General features: G+C 33.1%; 1 protein-coding gene across 1 annotated transcript in view; it reads left to right on the top strand.

Annotated features, from left to right (window-relative positions):
• The window catches only part of LOC132699469 (runt-related transcription factor 2-like), a 64,103-nt gene that overhangs the window by 27,666 nt on the left and 19,594 nt on the right, over window positions 1-16,843 (top strand). The window contains exon 3 of the mRNA XM_060666205.1: window positions 674-874. Within this exon, the coding sequence (XP_060522188.1) occupies window positions 674-874 (201 nt within the window). The remainder of the gene's footprint in view (window positions 1-673; window positions 875-16,843) is intronic.

Below are 16,843 nucleotides of genomic sequence, written 5' to 3'. Positions count from 1 at the left end.
ATAAATTAAAAATTTTGTCATTCCTGCAAAAACGGTCGAATTTGGGTATAGAGTATATTACATGAAAAATAGTATATCTAGCATACTAGCATACTCCACACACTGAACTCATTTTACCATGATCATTTTCGACCTATTTAAGAAAGTTTTCATCGCCGTCAATAGCATAATATATGTCTACTGAGTGCCACGGCTAACCAACGTCTATGGACTACCCTTAAATTTGGTTGCACATAAAGAAATAACTTATTTGATTATTTTTATTATTCTACATTTAGAAAGTGTTCATGTACGTTTACTGAATGTCACTGCTAACGAACGTATACGGAAAATACATGAATACTAGTTATGCATTCCAAACTAAAAACTCCGCAAAAATGGAACTAAGTTATTTGACCTACGGTGTCATCACCTCGCCCTCTTTCTAACTCTCCCCTCTGAAATGAAATACTTCGAAACGATACCCATTTAAATTGTAATTTAATGCCTTCTCGGGAACATTTGTCAAAACCGTCAAACGCAGGTTTACACCACGGGTTATCGAAATGAAATTTATCTGGGTTCTTACACGAATTTGGGTTTTCCGTTTTTCGCCACTTTTAATTGATTTGGCAATCATCGACGATTAATGGCCTTGTTGCTATAAAACGATGACATTCGATTGTTTTTTCAGGAAAGAGTTTCACTTTAACCATCATAGTGTCGACATCACCACCGCAAGTGGCCACACTCAGCAAGGCCATCAAGGTTACTGTCGATGGACCAAGGGAACCAAGATCCAAGACGCGCCAAGCTGGATTTCATCACTTTCCGTTCGGACCAAGGCCGTTTCACCCAGACCCACTTACGGGCAGCTTGCCCTTTAAGTTAAGTGGTAAGTTTTCTTTGTCGACTTTCCTAGTAGGGTTTTATTTCGGTTCTCATTTTTATTAACCAATTAATATAATTTAAGATTTATTAATTAACAAACAAACAACAAATTTTAAGAAGATGAAAGGTTAACAGAAAAACCAAATCCTTGAAAAAATTGCGATGGAAAAAACGGGTGGAAATTTTAAATTCAAGAAGAAAGAGGTGAAATTCAGTATTTTTTTGAATTTGAATCAATCTCATTCCATTATTGCATGTCGTATTATAGAACAAAAACATGCATTTCACAAATGCGATGAATATTATTATAAACTCCTTATCCATTTTAAAATTACCAAAATTTTTCGAAAGGTAAGTTTTACAAGACAGCCTGTATGTTTTTACGAACGAATCAAATCCTATAATGACTTATAGTATATTTTATATTGGTTTGTCCTAGATAAGTTGTCAGATCCACTGTACATTCTACAGTATATAATACTTATTATTAAATCATAGCGATAAGGATTAGGAAAATTGATTTTGTCAAATGTCATGTGACCGGTACGACAAGTAAAAAACTAATCAGAATAATTAACAGTAAAGTAATTAATATTTAGTGTATAATGTATGTTCCGCCAAATAAAGGTCCCAATTTCAAGGGAAGTACAAGAATATTTAATGATTTAATGAATTTAATAGATCTAGTGATTTTTAATCAGAGCCAAGGCCTCATGAAACAATAAAGCATAACTCATTCCTTGCTTATTGTGTTGATACGAATAAAGAAGAGATGTGGTCATTTTTGGGAATAATTATATGGATTGGGCAAAATCCAAAACCACGTCTAAAGGACTATTGGAGTACAAATTTTATTCACAAATGTTGGATTTACCGACACGTCACGAATTTGATTTGAGGCACTTTTTGCTAATTGCTTTATGTCCTGAAGTAGATCCCCTCAAGTTAAGCACATCAGAGGGCGGCTATCCTCATAAGTATGGCACAAAACCGTTTAAATTGTTGGCGAAGTGGATATACTTTCACTGCAAAACTTTATGCTAGAAAACAACTAACAGCCAGTTGACAGTAAATTAGTTATGGAATGAACCTATTTACAAAACAGGTAGAATATTAATCGGTATAGGCCATTATACAGGTTTTTTCAGAAGATAAACGCGAAGCCTGTTTTTTTTAAAACAAAATACTTTCCTGAAATGTTCGAAGTAGAAACGAAAAGAGGAATCAAACGGAAGCTCAGTATAAAAATAAAATACAATTCTGCTAAATCATGCATAGATGTTTCAGATCAAAGGTAATCTTTCAGCAACTCCGTTCGAAGATCAACTAAATCAACTACCCAAAACTAAATCGTATAGGAAGGTAGAAATGGAAGTTCTGACAGATACGTGAGTTATAAATGGGGGAAAGCTATGTATGTATGTTCAGAGAGCACCTGGTTGATGAAATATGTGAAAAAAATTACCCCAGTTTATGAAAACACACATAAATTGGAAGGGTTTGATAAAAGAGGTAGCTGGGTTGTATGCTATAGTTTTTTTCAAAAGGGGTCGTGGGACAAAAAACTCAAAGCGGTGCTTTACAAGATGTGCAGGTTGCCTTGACAAAAAGTTTATGTGTCTGAATTGTTTTTAAGTTACTTAGTTTACTATGTAAGTGTAAAAGTTTTTTTTGTTAGTAATAATTAAAAATAACGCCAGTGTTTTTGTATCGATTTTGATACACCCAGGTTATGTGAATTGACATTATCCAATTTCATGCCTATGAACCATATGTATCAAATCTCAGCGCTTCACATCTTCTGAACTGCGTGTATCAGAGGTGGCCACGACCTCAAAATTACTCAAAATTTAAAATTACTGCTATTTATTGTGAAAGTGTTAAGTGTGAAATTAAATTCTAAGCAATTAATGCAATTTTTTCTTTCAATCCATCTGATTATCGACAATTTCATATACGTTTGTTCAACTTTGTCGTCGTTCCAGTGGTCACATGATATGTGTCAAAGTCGAATTTCATGTTATCAGATTGGCCACAACGTATTTTCTCACTCTCTCTCATGTGCGTGCCCTTTGGCGCCCGTATACAGGGTGACCAACTTTAAAAAATAAAATGGCCCTTGAGTACTCATAAAAAATAAGTGAGATCGTTTTCCCAATAATGTTATAATATAAAAGTTTTATTAAAAATTGATACGGATCATCTATGGAAATGGTATATTATTCAAAAAGTTTGACTGATATTATAGCTTAAGAAATGCACTTTTCACTAGTGTGCTAGATTCTTATTTGTACACAATTTTGCCTATGGTTCTGCGAGAAATTATTTTCAAAATGGTGGATAATCGTTCAATGCATCTGAAGCGTCGAAGTAAAACGGTATTAACAAATAACGTAAATTATTGATTTCGTTAATTTGAACGGCATTCTTCACGCACCGCCCACTCATATAAACGAACGCAGATGTCATCAGATTTGATTATACCGCAATATTTTTTTCACCCGAATTACTTTTGTTATATATTTGTTTTTATTCAATCAAACGATTGTAACTTGTTCGTTAACTAAGTTTAGATACGCAGTCACGTATGATAAACGATAATTCTATAGATATTGCATCATATATAACTTTGAGGGGGAAAAATCGAACCCTAATAATATTTTCAAACCGAAATATGTATATTTAATTTAATCGGTCGGCAGTTTTTAACGAATTTATGAATGCATTAAATTCGCGACCATATATAAAAATACTGATAATTTAATAATTCGCTAATAACTTAGCCAGTGCATGTGGGCATGCTTCAAAAAGCATATTTAATAAAATGTCCGAAATAAACAAATAAATGAGGCCCAAACAGGCAAAATAAAATTTTAGGGATTATTTGAGATAAAATCAATAGCCGATTCTCACAAAAGAGCGTTTTAATATATTCGCAGTTTTTTGACATTTCGTTTGACTTCAAGCTTATATTTGTTTGCGAACTTAAAAGATTACCTTAAAATAAAACCATGAATTACAGAATTACAAATGGAATCGTTACTGCTATACAATCTAAAGATAGAATGAAAAAAAACTGAATAAAAATCCCACACTTGCATTATTTACTGAATATAAAACTTATGGAAATTGGCTAAATAAATCTATAATGAATGCTAAAAATTGATAATATTTTAACAGCTGATAAAAAGAACTGGCTAATAACGTCAATGAATATTTCATCAACGTAGGAGAAAAAATGGCTGCTAAAGTAGAGTTGGCCGTCTCTCCTATAATAATAAAACAAAAAAGTGTACCATCAGTGTTTTTAACTCCAGTTATGGTAAATTAGATAGCAATTTAAAAAAACAATCAACACTACGTATTGTCGATCATATATATGTCATATCATAAAAATGATATTTGAGTCTGGCAATGTACCCTATCAGTTTAAAATGACTATAGTATCATCTATATATAAAGCAGGAGGTAAATCGAATGCCTGTAATTATAGATCAAAATGTCTTCATAAGTGCTCTCCGATTTTCTTAGAGGTAATGATCTATTAAACAGTCATCAATTTGGTTTCACTCAAGTGATGAGTATTGATGGTGCAATTGTGGAGCTCAGTAACAAAATTACTAACCATCTGGATTGTGGTAATCAGTATGCTGCTGTCTTTCTCGACATACAAAAGGCGTCTGTTACATGTACAATTACTTGATGTACTTGAAAAGAATGGAATCCGTGGCATTGTTGGCGATTTGTTTAGAAATTATCTAACCGATAGGCTTCAATTTACAAAAATAGGCAATCTTTTAAGTGACCAAAGCTCCAAGCCGATACACCGCAAGGAACTGTGCCTCTATTATCTAATGTATCTATAAATGAATTAGTAAAGTTAGACATTTGAGGCAAGGCTGTTTCCTAAACGCACGACACGGTGAGTATTTTTGGTGGAAAATGAAAATTGCTTTAAAAATACTAACAATATCTGTTAATGTAAATAAGACAGGGAAAAATCGTCCCACCTTTTCAGAAATATATACTGACACTTTAGTAGGACCAATAAAGGAAACTAATGTTATAAAATACTTATGGTTGATAAAAATGTTAAATGGGATAATCATGTGGTGTACTTAACAAAAAAAATCAGATCTTTATTTCATAAATTTTGTATGCTACGAGAATTTATTTCTAGAAAAATTGTTACACTTATTTATAAAGTGCTAGTTGAACCGCTTCTATGATACTGCATTCTAATATGGGAAAACGTACTGCGTTCATCTAGGTCTAGGTCAAACAGTCATTGTAATTTTAATATTGAAATATTGTAATATTAAATTTTATAATAATAATATTATTCTCACTTTGCATGTTTTTTCTTCCTGTGAGTTGAGTCAGATTTCCAAAATTTGTGTCAAATTAAAAAAAAAGTCGTTATTCGGAAGGAAAGGGAATTATTGAATATTTTGTAAAATGCAAAATATTCACTTATGCTAATACTTGTTCGATTCTTAATAAGTTTACTTACTTCCTGTCAAATTATATTTCTATCTGTATTAAAATCCACTATAGGGCAGTAATGTACAATTTAAAGAACTTCGCTCGTAATCAAAACCTCGTGATGGTGCTTAAGCACATGTGTACAATTCGAAATTAAAATCTCTTTCGTATTTTTATTTCATAGAGGTCGTAAATACCGCAAAATCTGATGGGGCTTAATAAACATTGATCATGTCTGCAAACACCTGGCTGATGTGCAGATATTGGGCTTTATATACCAGTAGAATACCTGTAGTTTAGTTTATTATGTTACCTAGGTTCTGGTACGGTTTTGTGAATCACAAAAAAAAGCGAAAGACATCAGAAAGCTTGATAATATTTGTTCGTATTAGATTGACATTTTGGGAAATCCTTATTTTAATAAGAAATAGTCAACAACGAAATATAAATTCAACACGACATCAGATTTGAACCATTTTGGCACGAATATAAACAGTTTTTTTAAACGACCAAAAAGTCTATTCAAAATTGAACACAGCTAGAGAAGTTAAACGTTATATTGCTGAATACTTACATACGTAGGCTGAAGTCAAGATATATATTATATATTATGACACTTATGTTACAGGTCTCAAGCCTTGAATATTCCTTCTGAACATTTGCAATTGGTTTGTGCCCGTGTTATTAACGTAGGCAAGACCTCTATATACCCAGTAGCTATTTGGAAGCATCCCCGGAGAATGTAGGCACATTTTAATTCTCAAATATTCACATTTTAATGTTATATTATGCACCAAGTTTTATAAACTACACTGTTTAAGCGCGAACAGAGCATACGATATATTGACTTAGTGATGTATGGCGTGGCTATCAAAACTCACAAACGCCAAAATGGCAGCAGTGCTTTAGATCTATCGAAAACAATTTAAGACTATTACTAATGGGTAAGGTTAAGTTCCAAGTAGTTCGCGCAGTGTCGTAGTAAAAATCCGAAGCCAAGAGTTTGTTCGATTTCTCGAAAAAGGTAGAATGGTTTTCAAATTGAAATTGCTCAACGGTTTTTGGTTACTTAGTTTCCTAACTGATAGTGATGTTTCAGATTTTATGTTACATATAATATGAAAATAGAAATCTCTAATGACAACGAAAAATACAGCGGAAAAAGAAAAAGAGGAAGGAAGATGGAGTCAAAGCACTATTCAACAACAATCGCTTTTGATCTATTGAAGACTTCAGCAACTCTTAATATTTCTACTGGAGTGGCATATTGTAAAAGACAGTTATGTACGTATTGTTTGGACATCTGCGATCTAAGCACAGATCAAGCACACATGGTAAAAACCTATGGAAAAATATCAGTGTTTATGTTATATAGCGACCAATGCGGGAGTCAAAACCGCAATATAAATTTGTACATACATGACAGTTCCCAAAGACATTTCTACCACAAGTTTCGTGTTTACGGCTATTTCTACTTGGCGTACGACAGATCGATCTAAAAGCAAAAACGATTCTACCATCACATGCCAAGTGACTGGGTGAAAGATTTTCAGTCCCAAGAAAAACGAACTAATTTCAAGTGATAAAAATGAAATCTGAAGATTCTGAAACTACCTCCAAGTTAGAGGTGTTACTTATCGACCGAATAACCGATATAAAAGAACAGAAGTTAGCCAAATGAAAACCGAAGGCTTTTACTTATACATCTTTTACTCTACTAGAAGGCGTTAAATTCAATAATATATTCTGCCAGTATGTAAATTGTTCATGTTCACGCCACTATGCAGAAATCTTCAAAGGAAATAATTTTTAAATTTTTAATGAATTCTGCTGCTATAGTGTCATATGAATATTTTATTTTGTTGCTGTAATGGTGTTTATGCAATATACCTATTATTATTATTATCATAAATATTAATCATCACCAGATTATTAAAACGAACAAAGTTCGAGACTAATTCACTGGTACAACAACGACTTAAGTTTCCTGCATGATAAGCTCTTACACATAAAGGCCATGGCCTAAGCGTCTGGCAGTTCGGATCATTGGCAGCAGTATAGAAATTTAAACGCTGTAAAAAAGAAGTTTAGTAGACAAAAGCTGCAGCTTATGGTCAGTTTGTTAGAAAAATCTTAAATCGAGGTTATACTCCCAATGATTTCAACTGATATTTTTCTCAGGTGGCATCGAACATCACTGCCGAAACAACAAAAAAATAAATGATCCAATGCTCTGTATGAGAGGTTATCAAGCTCCAGGGGTCGTTTTCCTGGATCAGGTTTCCAGTAAATTAGTCTATAACACAATTCTAGACTTGAGTAATTCTAATTTTGTAGACGTTTACAATCTAAATTCAAAAATTCTTAAATATACTGCAACTTTTTGGCTAACCCTATAGCTCACCTAATTAAGCAGATGTTCGAGACTGGGATATTTCCAGATCAGTTAAAAGTAAGCAGGATTGTGCCATTGCACAAGAAGGGAGATACCAACGTTCCCCCAAATTATAGACCTATTAAACACAAACTCTTGTGCCAAGAACAGTTCGGGTTTAGGTGCGAAAGGTGCACCACGCCTGCTCTGCTAAATTTTCTTGGGAGCATTGTTGAGGGCTTTGACGCTTTGGCAGAGGCCACCTTTTGCGATCTCACGAAGCCTTCTGATTGTGTGGTTCATGGAGTACTGAAGCAGAAGCTTGAGTGGTGTGGCATGATAGCATGCCTCATAGATTATTGCGCTCTTACCTGAGCGGCAGACTTCAGTGTGTCGAAGTGAATGGAAGATTCAGTAGTTCTAGCTTGCCGGTATCGTCTGGAGTGCTGCAGGGCTGGGTCCTCGGGGCCATAATTTCATAGTTTATAGTTTGCATCAACGATTTGTCTTCCCACATACTATGTAATACTACCCTTTACGCGGATGATACAATACTTTCATCCCGAGCTAGGAACCCATATGAACTTAGTATCGATAGTGTGACCAACAAGACAAGAGCGCTTGGATGGTTCTGCTCGAACTGCTTACAGTTAAATGAAAATAAAACAAGCCATCTTATTTTCTCTTGTAGCAAGGTGTACAATTTAAATAATGCTCCAGTTAAGATGCCTGTGGGATGGTTCCGTGCATGCCCTCAACGCTTTTCTTATGCAAAAAAGAGCGATACGTGTGATTGCGAATGCAAAACCTCATGATCACTGCCGTCCGCTCTTCTCAAAACTTTATATTTTGACCTTACCATCACTATTTATTTACCATACAGTCACTCGCATACATGAGCTAAAGAACGATATCTCTAAGCATTGTGATCACTACAATCACTACATCAGGGGATCTGAAATAATTGTCCAATGCCATTCTAGGCTGCGCTCATCCGAGTTAAATAAATTGTGCATTAATTATTACAATGTTCTACCAACTGATGCCAAGGACCTGTCATACACTAAAATTTGTAAGATAATAAAATAATTTTTATTAGAGAATGCATTCTATACTGCAGATGAGTACATCCGTGGTGCGTCACGAGTATCTCCATAATACTAATTGGAAATTTTGTAGCTAATTCTAGTTTCAATGTTTACTTATTAGGATGTGTTTGATATTGTGTTAATTCATTTTCATTCACACATGTGACTTGCCATTTGTTGTTCTTGTAATGTAATTAATGGCCAATAAAGTCTAAAGTCTAAAATCTAAAGTCTATTATTATTATTATTTTTATTATTATTATTATTATTATTATTATTATTATTATTATTATTATTATTATTATTATTATTATTATTATTATTACTATTTTCTTATTTTGCCTGTACCACAGTAGTTACAAATGGAAACACAATTTTCGACAACTATTACAAAGTAGTACATTTACCCAGTTAACAAAGTAATAATAAAACTATTGAAATTCAATTCAATGAACTTTCTGCAATACGTATTTGCAAATTTAAAATTTCGCAAATCCATAATGTAGCAAATATCGTCGAAACTGTTCAAATTCAGTGAATTAATCAAATTGGTAATACATATTATAAAAGTAAGATCTTTTAAAAAGTTCTTCTCGCTGCTGCTGTATCGTAAGTGCTAAAAGCAGGGAGTTACACAGAAGTTTCTTGATTTCTCGTGATAAGCAATGTCGGTGGGTGTAAAGTAGTTTTAATGCATCATAGGCCTCCTAAATTTATAAGCAACATGCATTTAATGTCATTAGAAGACGTATATAAGTGTGTCGTCAGCATATAGATGATATTTAAGCCATTTTGAGTGACCGATCAAACTGACAAGTATAAATAGTGTACAGGCATAGTTCCAGGGTACTTCCTTGCAGCATAAACACGGATGATTCGACCTAAAATGATTTATGGAAAATTAAACAAAAAAAAATTAAATCGGATTTAAAAACCACATTTGGATTGGTGCTTATGGTTTAATAATTTTTAAGAATGATATTCCATCTAGATTTAATTAAAACGCTGCTATAAATTACTAAATTGGGGAACCGAAAAACTCGAAACGAACGCAAAAGCTGTCCTCAAGACGTAGTAAAAATTCAAAATGGCAGCCGATTTTAATCGCACCTTAACACAAAAGCGGTTTGTTACGGTTACCAAATATCGCTATGGCAACCGCATCCGCGGTGCTAGACAAAATATATTCAGCGTCGGCTGCGATGGAAAGTGGAACTGATTCCGAAATCCGCTTAGGCCCAGATTAAATAGAATAATAGCCCAAATAAACACACAAAACGGAAAATATTCACCATGACGACTTGGCAATATAAACCGACTTTATTTCCCCGGTGCAATTTTCAATTATGTTTGAACGGTCGGGCTAAAAAAACACACACACGCAAATGCTGAAAAATGAAACGTAATTTAATCCCAACTGGGCCTTATTCGACTTGTATGTTTAAGTTGGAATATTTTTTCAGCATTTGGTTTGTTCGGGAACTACGGTTTCGAAAATTTTTCCCCATAAAAGCCAACAGATATGCGATTTTTGTTTGTTTGTTGGATACAGAATCCTTCGAATTGAAATGTGCGGTTTTTTAATGCCGGGTCAGGGTTGCCCCTGCAAACAGGGCTTCCGTTCTACAGGGTGAACCAGGACTTTTTAGCAAACTTAATCTGCTCATAGAAAACTTTTTTTTACGTATCATAGCTAGAAAATGATGTAATAATCAATTAATAGTATATTATGCAACAAGTGCGGTAAACGGCATTTAACTCACGAGTTTATTTGGCACGAGCGGAGCGAGCGATAGTTTTTGGATACATGTTTGCAAAACAACCAGAACACACAATAGTATATAGTGCAACAAGCGCGGTAATAGTATATTATGCAACAAGTGCGGTAAACGGCATTTGACTCACGAGTTTATTTGACACGAGCGGAGCGCAGCGGAGTGAGTTTTTAATAAACGAGTGATTTAAAAAGTTACTACACTTTTTCTACGACCGTTGGTTTTTGGGTAAATTTTTGCAAAATAACTCGAATACATTCACTGACTAGACCGTCAGAATTGATAAACGTCAAAATTAAAGGCGTTTGGAATATCTCCGAAAACATCCACTGGCTCCCAAACGCGTGCGGTAAAACCCAGGAAATGTCCGAAGTGGCTCGGATCCGTAAAGCGTCACTTTACCACTGACGTGGTAAAGTGACGCTTCCCCCACACTAGATCGGTGTGTAATTAGGTATTTTACAGACGGGAGTAGAAAAATTTATAAAATACACGAGAAACAAGAAGTACCAAATGAGAGTGAACGAAATCATTACAGGTAATTGCTACAATATCGCAATATTTTTGTTCAAACACTTAATAAACTCTGTATAATATAATTTAGATTAGATTTAGATTATTAAAAGCATTCGTCAATACATTATTTCCTACTAAAAATTCTTCTCTAATTTTTGAAGACGTAAGCTACTGTAATACTATTTATAAATCTTTTGGATTCCTTCTGTCTCGGTTGTTGATAAATCGAACTGGCTGACGTTTCGCCAATCAACCTGTAGGCTTCTTCAAAGAAAAACTGGGGGGGGGGAGGGGCGGAGCTAAAGGAACATGAACATTTTTTAAGATGACTGATTAGAAACTGTCCCCCATTCTCAGACATTGTTATTAATAGAAAATGAGACGTAACTTTGGTCATTCAGTTTCCAGAATAATCTAGAGTTGTCACAGCAAAATCCGCCCTAAAAATCATTTGGTTTAAAGAGCCATAAAACTATCTTAACCCGATTCACAACCCTGAATTAAAACGCCTAATATCTGTTCTTATCTCAATTAGTTTCCACATTAGAGATATTAAGCGTTCCATTACAAACCTCTCATAGAAAATGAGTCAAAAAGCAACCCCACACTTGCCCATATGGTCCTTCCCTTACTGACCACATATCAAAAGTTCTTAAGAAGTACAAACGGTTTCAGTTAAGCTCTAAAGAAGTCAACATGATGATTGGCGAAACGTCAGTAAGTTCAACAACAACCGACGCAGGAAGGATCCAGGAGAGTTGTAAATAGTATTTCTTCTCCAGTTTGTACATACCCAGAGTACGCCTTTTTCATAGAATGACGGAGTGGAAATTCCAAGGGCAATAGATGGACGGATAAATGGATGACTAGTTTCGGAGATCCTGAAACCTTTCACATAAACAAAACTGACATGTCAAAAATGTATCAAAATTATTTGTTTTTTGAAATACGATATCACGGTTAGGTTTTGATTTTTCACCAAATCAGTTTCCATGTGTCAAGAATTATTGAAAAGCACAGTGTTCAATATATCACTACTACCTCTTTCAAAATATTCTAAGATATCTAAGAAAATATTGGGAATATGTAAAGTATCACAAGAAATCTACCACGAAGGTCAAAAATTAATGTCTTATCTGCAAAAGAGAATCACGCAGACGTTAACTACACTCAATAAACGTTGGTAATAATTTGTTTTTGTGTGTGTAGCAACATTTAAGTTATTAGTATAATGGTTCAATTTTCGCATTTTGAAAAATACCAAAAAAATTGCGAAACTGATCTACAACGGGTATATAATTTATTGTTTTTTTTTAGGAAAATGCTTTTAGTAAAAACGCAAATAACATATTTTAAACACTCAAAATAAATATGTGAAAATTGTGGAGAAATTTTAACAAAAAAGCGAGAGAAGAAAACTTTGTGAAACTAACAGGACAGCAAGATAGTGGTGTCTGAGCCTTTGCTGAAAAAATCGAGAAAATCTGCAATCTGCAAAAATGGTGCAATATTTACAACGAAAAAAGGATTATTATTTAAAATCAAAAGAAATAAAATTTTCCTGGGTATTCGATCATATGAAACTTTTTTATTCACTAAACATTATGTACGTTTCTTCCAACATATAGATTAAACAAATTCGGGAGGTCTTGTAGTACATTATTATTAATTAAAGTAAACGTGTAGTTTTAGGTTCTGATCTTTGCTTTCCTTGTACATTCAATCGATCGAATAGTGGGTTTTCGCTTTCATTAGATTAGCCTGAATAAGTAAATATAAAACTGACGTCAGTTAGGAAAACTTCGGTTGGATTCTCTTATTACAAGAGGGTAGAAAGCCGCGCTTCATTCTTGAATTTGCATTTAGGACCCTTAAAGGGGTTTCATTAATTAAATTACCTTCCGAAACCAATTCACTTTTACAACTCGTATGGCTTAAGTCATAAAACGCACGTATTCAGTAACATATTATTGAAGATTAAGCTAAGAATGGTAATTAGGATGACTATTTTGACGATAAACTTTAAATTAAGATGACTTTATGTAGCCCATTAAATCGAGTATAATGGTTAAACGGATTTTATCCGGAATTGAACGGAAAAACGATGGAAGCTCATTATTCTGCTTTGACTTGTCTAATATTACTAATAAAATTAAACACACTAGTAATATTTAATATTGAAAAAGTCTCCAAAATTTGTAATAATTTAAATACTAATTTAGAGGTTTATTTATATCCTCAATTTTAATATAACAAAACGTGTTGAGCAATTTTCTCCAAATTTTGGTCAAAAAATTATATGACTAATTATTTCATTTAGTAATTTACTTATTAATTCGACTTTGCTCACGGAGATTGTTCCAAATTTTGGTTGAATATTTCCTGTTTTACTTTTGTGTTAGTGTGAAATTTTGACCGCCTGGAAAGTCTTCTATTGAGAATTGGTGGGTGTAAAAATAACGGAATAGATATTTTACAAGTTGCTTGAACTCTAGTTGTGGTGAGCTTAAAGCTTAGTTTTGTGCGAATAGAATATTGTACTAAATATTCCTGACTTGAATCATGGTATTTAAATTTTAAGAAAACATCAGAAACTTTCGACTTAGAAATTAATATTTGTGTTCCCTATACAATCCTGATTTGCATCCTGCATCTACTTTTAATTTAATTTATTTTAAACTTTGTTTTTCCAACGAAGATTTATTTTATTCCATACATACACTCCATTTACAGCTGTAATCAAGTGTCTATCACAAATTTTAACCAATTCGACACAAAAAAAACTTCGCCTATACAAATGTCACCCCGTTTTGATGCAATTGAAATCCGATAAGATATTCAAATTGACTTCTGCTGATGGAGCCCAAATGTTTTTTAATTAAACCGGTCTTTGGAATAAAATTACGCGGAATTTTTCGCATACGCTGTTCAACACAATACCGGATTTTTTTCCCTTTTAATTATAAATACTGTTGCATTAACTGGTCGATTGTGGATATGAGGTGTCCACTTAAATCGATTCTTCGATTCAAAAAACTAGCGTAAATTTTATTTTAAATTCTTTATTGGAAAAGAAAGCTGTGCTTTATCCGACACTTATGGTGTTGCACATGGAAATCTTTATTCTTAAAAAAATCTTAAAAAATTGAATAATATTAGTTTAGTAAACATTTTATTTTTTATTTTATTAAAGGTTTTATGGAATCAATCTAAATTGTTTTATTATGTTTCATATTTATAATATTGTGTACTAAGGTATGGAAAGTTGTTGCTAATGTCTTGAAAATACGAAACTGAAATATCTGTTTTGGTTCTCAGAATTTCCATTTGGTTGTCAGAATTGAGCATTTATTTAAAGCGGTTTAATTTAGGCTGAATGCGAAAAAAGCGTTCGATTTTGTTAACACCAGCCGAATAATCAAAAACTCATTAGGTCAATTTGCGTGGTAAAATATCGCACAATTTTCGCGATGAAAATTACGGTTTCAATTTTTTTCGCCCTAATTTGGACGTTTTACGTTTGCGGTGGTTGAAAGCCCATTTTTAATTTAAAGTCGATTGAATTTAAGTTAATAAAATGCAAATGCCAACTATTAACTACATAGAGGCCTGATAATGAATTTGATGTCTGTAATATCCATGGCAACAGATCCAAGGGACTAATGTGCTGTTATTGCTACAAGGTGTTGCTTGTGCTCCATTTTACTATTCATTCATAGCCTAATTTTAAGCAGTTCATACAAGCATATGTTCTAAAATGTCAGAGTATCAGAGATTATTTTAAGCCGTTTTTTTATTGGTATATGAAGATATCCACATTGTTAAAATTTGGTTATTTGGTTGGACTAACATTCTTCCTCAGAGCTTAACTGAGAAAGTTTCAGTTAAGCTCTGAAGAAGCCAACAGGATGATTGGCGAAACGTTAGCAAGTTCGAATCAACAACAACCGACCCAGCAAGAATTCAGAAGTTTTATAAATAGTAGTAAAAAAGATACATTGTACACCTTGTATAAACGTATACGGATCAAAAAGTTGAAATGCTTCTGTAATACTTACAAATTTTATTAGCTGATTTTTCTTCATCTGGTTATGGGAAAGTTCTTCAAGTTAACAAACCTCGATGGGCTTCATCCGATTAAAATATTTTTAACGTTATAATCGAAGTAAGTGTCGAGTCTGGAGTTGTGGCCATATGAAAATGAAAGGTAATTTGTTAGATATATTTCAACAAGTCTGATTTAGAATTACTACTATGTACATCCTTACAAGTTTGTTTTTACATTTTCGTGATATTTTTTACTAAAAAATATAAACATATAAGAAAGTAAAATTTGATATTATAGGATCACAAAAAATGCAAGATCACAGATCTAATGTGAGAAAAATAAACATAGCATTAGATGGTGGAGCCTCCTTTAGAAAAAATTGTTACATCATATTATACGTTGTACGAATAACAAAAGTCAGATTAAAAGAGTACTTATATAATGGAGCTGCGATGAGAAGAGCGGTTAGAAAAGAGGGCAAATATTCAAATAATAAGTTAAAAGTACCATCAAAAACAGGAATGGATATTTTTTTGATTGATTTTTATTTTGGTGCTTGTACTTTTGTTGCTTTTATCTGTGGTCGTTTCAATATATTTACTAGTTGCTGTAAAAAAATTTGTAGAGTTTTCTTCCTGCAAAATCAATAATTTTTAATTTCATTCCTTTCCTATAAGCTGATTTTTATATATTTTTCTAATGAAATTTGCATGTTTTTGGTTTAATTCAAAGTGCACGAAGTTTGTTATCGACTAGGCATAAGTTTCTAACAGTTAATTCCTGTAATGAAGCGCCACGTAAAGCATCGATTTTGACGAAGTAGCCATCTCGCTTTGAAATGCGTTCAACCCTTTGATCGCGTAGTACGTTCGATCTCCGCGGGATAGAGGGCGCACTTCATTTGTTTGATGGATTATGCATGCAGAGGTTCCAAAAAATAAAATAGAATTTTCGCGATGTGCGGCCGTATGGAGGTGATGATGATAAGTATCTCAAGTAGTAAAACAAATAAGAAGTAAAAGTTGAGTGTCTTTATCAAATTTACAAACTACCTGCTACTATATATACCGAAAAATAACAATAAAACCTTCCTCCCATAATCAAACCTTCCTTAAAGATGTAAATATGTCTATTAAATTCAAAATAATTTTGGTCGAAAGATACTACTAAGCAATCTAATAAATCTTGTTTCACCAATGTCTTTTGACCTACAAAACTTATTTCCCAGTATTCCACCTATGGGTGTGATAGATTTAGTAGATTTCACCCTCACTCGGAAACAGGTTAACCCATTGGTGAAACAAAATTTATTAGATTGCTTAATAGTATATTTAGACCAAAATTATTTTCAATTTAATGGACAGATTTACATTTCTAAGATTATGGGAAACCCACTTAGCCCTTTGTTAGCCGAGATTTTTATAAATAATTTGGAAAATATCATACTAGAACATCTTTTAAGTAAATGTTTTCTATGGTGGTATAGATACGTGGATGATGTCTTTGCTTGCTTTTTTGGACAGACAATTGAATTCTTTTTTAAATTATATTATCTCATTACATAATCGTATAAAATTCACTATCGAAATTGAACAGGATAACTCTATTATTAATAACTCTACTATTAATTTTTTAGGCTTAACTAATACGAAAACAAATTAGAATTTTCCATTTACCATAAACTTTC

This window comes from Cylas formicarius, unplaced genomic scaffold (assembly GCF_029955315.1).
Source record: "Cylas formicarius isolate icCylForm1 unplaced genomic scaffold, icCylForm1.1 PGA_scaffold_3__17_contigs__length_32017465, whole genome shotgun sequence".
Taxonomy (NCBI): Eukaryota; Metazoa; Arthropoda; class Insecta; order Coleoptera; family Brentidae; genus Cylas; species Cylas formicarius.
The sequence above is the reverse complement of the archived record's forward strand: the minus strand, read 5'-3'. Positions and strand labels throughout refer to the sequence as shown.